The following is a 1,293-nucleotide window of genomic DNA, read 5'->3' on the forward strand; positions in this document are numbered from 1 at the left end:
TAATCAAGGGGGTTCAGGGTGGGTTATATACAGAATAACAGATACCCGGGAGGGATTTACAGACTGGAATATAATCGAGGAGTTCGGGGTGGTTTATCCACAGAATGACAGATACCTGGGAGTGATTACAGACTGGAATCTAATCGAGGTTTTCAGGGTGTTTATATATAGAATAACAGATACACGGGAGTGAGTTACAGACTGGAATCTAATCGAGGGGTTCAGGGTGGGTTATATATAGAATAACAGATACCTGGGAGTGAGTTACAGACTGGAATCTAATCGAGGGGTTCACATGGTCTGATAAAGAATCACAGATACCCGAGAGGATACTTTATCCCTGTGTATATTTATTTATGTATATCTTTCTGTCTCTGCCCCTCTCTGGTGGTGCCCCTACACCCATTGCCCATCGGGGTGTGCTCCCAGCAGAATGGTCCTGAGCAATGTGTTTCCTGTGTTGTCTGTCTGTAGGACGCAGTGATGTTGCACAGCTTCACACTCCGGCAACAGCTGCAGACCACACGCCAGGAGTTATCTCATGCCCTTTACCAGCACGATGCTGCCTGCAGGGTCATCGCACGTCTGACCAAGGAGGTGACTGCAGCTCGAGAAGGTAAGGCCTGTGTTCACCATCGGGAGGAGGGGCTCAGAGTGTGGGTTAGACAGAGAGAGAGGGTCAGAGTGTGGGTTAGACGGAGAGAGAGGGTCAGAGTGTGGGTTAGACAGAGAGAGAGGATCAGAGTGTGGGTTAGACAGAGAGAGAGAGAGAGACAGAGAGGGTCAGAGTGTGAGAGAGACAGAGAGAGTCAGATTTTGGGTTAGACAGAGAGAGAGAGAGAGAGACTGAGAAGGTCAGAATGTGGGTTAGACAGAGAGAGAGACAGAGAGGGTCAGAGTGTGTGTTAGAGAGAGAGAGAGAGGGTCAGAATGTGGGTTAGACAGAGAGAGAGAGACAGAGAGGGTCAGAGTGTGGGTGAGACAGAGGGTCAGATTTTGGGTTAGACAGAGAGGGTCAGAGTGTGTGTTAGACAGAGAGAGAGAGAGAGAGAGACAGGGTCAGAGTGTGGTTGAGACAGAGAGTGTCAGATTGTGGGTTAGACAGAGAGAGAGAGACTGAGAGTGTCAGAGTGTGGGTTAGAGAGAGACAGAAGAGAGGCTCAGAGTGTAGGTTAGACAGAGAGAGAGGATCAGAGTGTGGGTTAGAGAGAGAGAGAGGCTGAGAGGGTCAGTGTGTGGGTTAGACAGAGAGAGAGGGCCAGAATGTAGGTTAGACAGAGAGAGTCTGAGAGG

The 1,293-nt window shown here is 49.5% G+C and overlaps 1 protein-coding gene across 1 annotated transcript in view; it reads left to right on the forward strand.

Moving 5' to 3' along the window:
• Window positions 1-1,293, forward strand: part of prpf19 (pre-mRNA processing factor 19) — a gene marked incomplete at both ends in the record, with an annotated part of 14,962 nt that overhangs the window by 3,526 nt on the left and 10,143 nt on the right. Inside the window, one exon of the mRNA XM_048593652.1 lies at window positions 475-616. Coding sequence (XP_048449609.1) covers window positions 475-616 — 142 coding nt within the window. The remainder of the gene's footprint in view (window positions 1-474; window positions 617-1,293) is intronic.

This window comes from Rhincodon typus, unplaced genomic scaffold (assembly GCF_021869965.1).
Source record: "Rhincodon typus isolate 14 unplaced genomic scaffold, sRhiTyp1.1 hic_rhity00003397, whole genome shotgun sequence".
NCBI lineage: Eukaryota > Metazoa > Chordata > Chondrichthyes > Orectolobiformes > Rhincodontidae > Rhincodon > Rhincodon typus.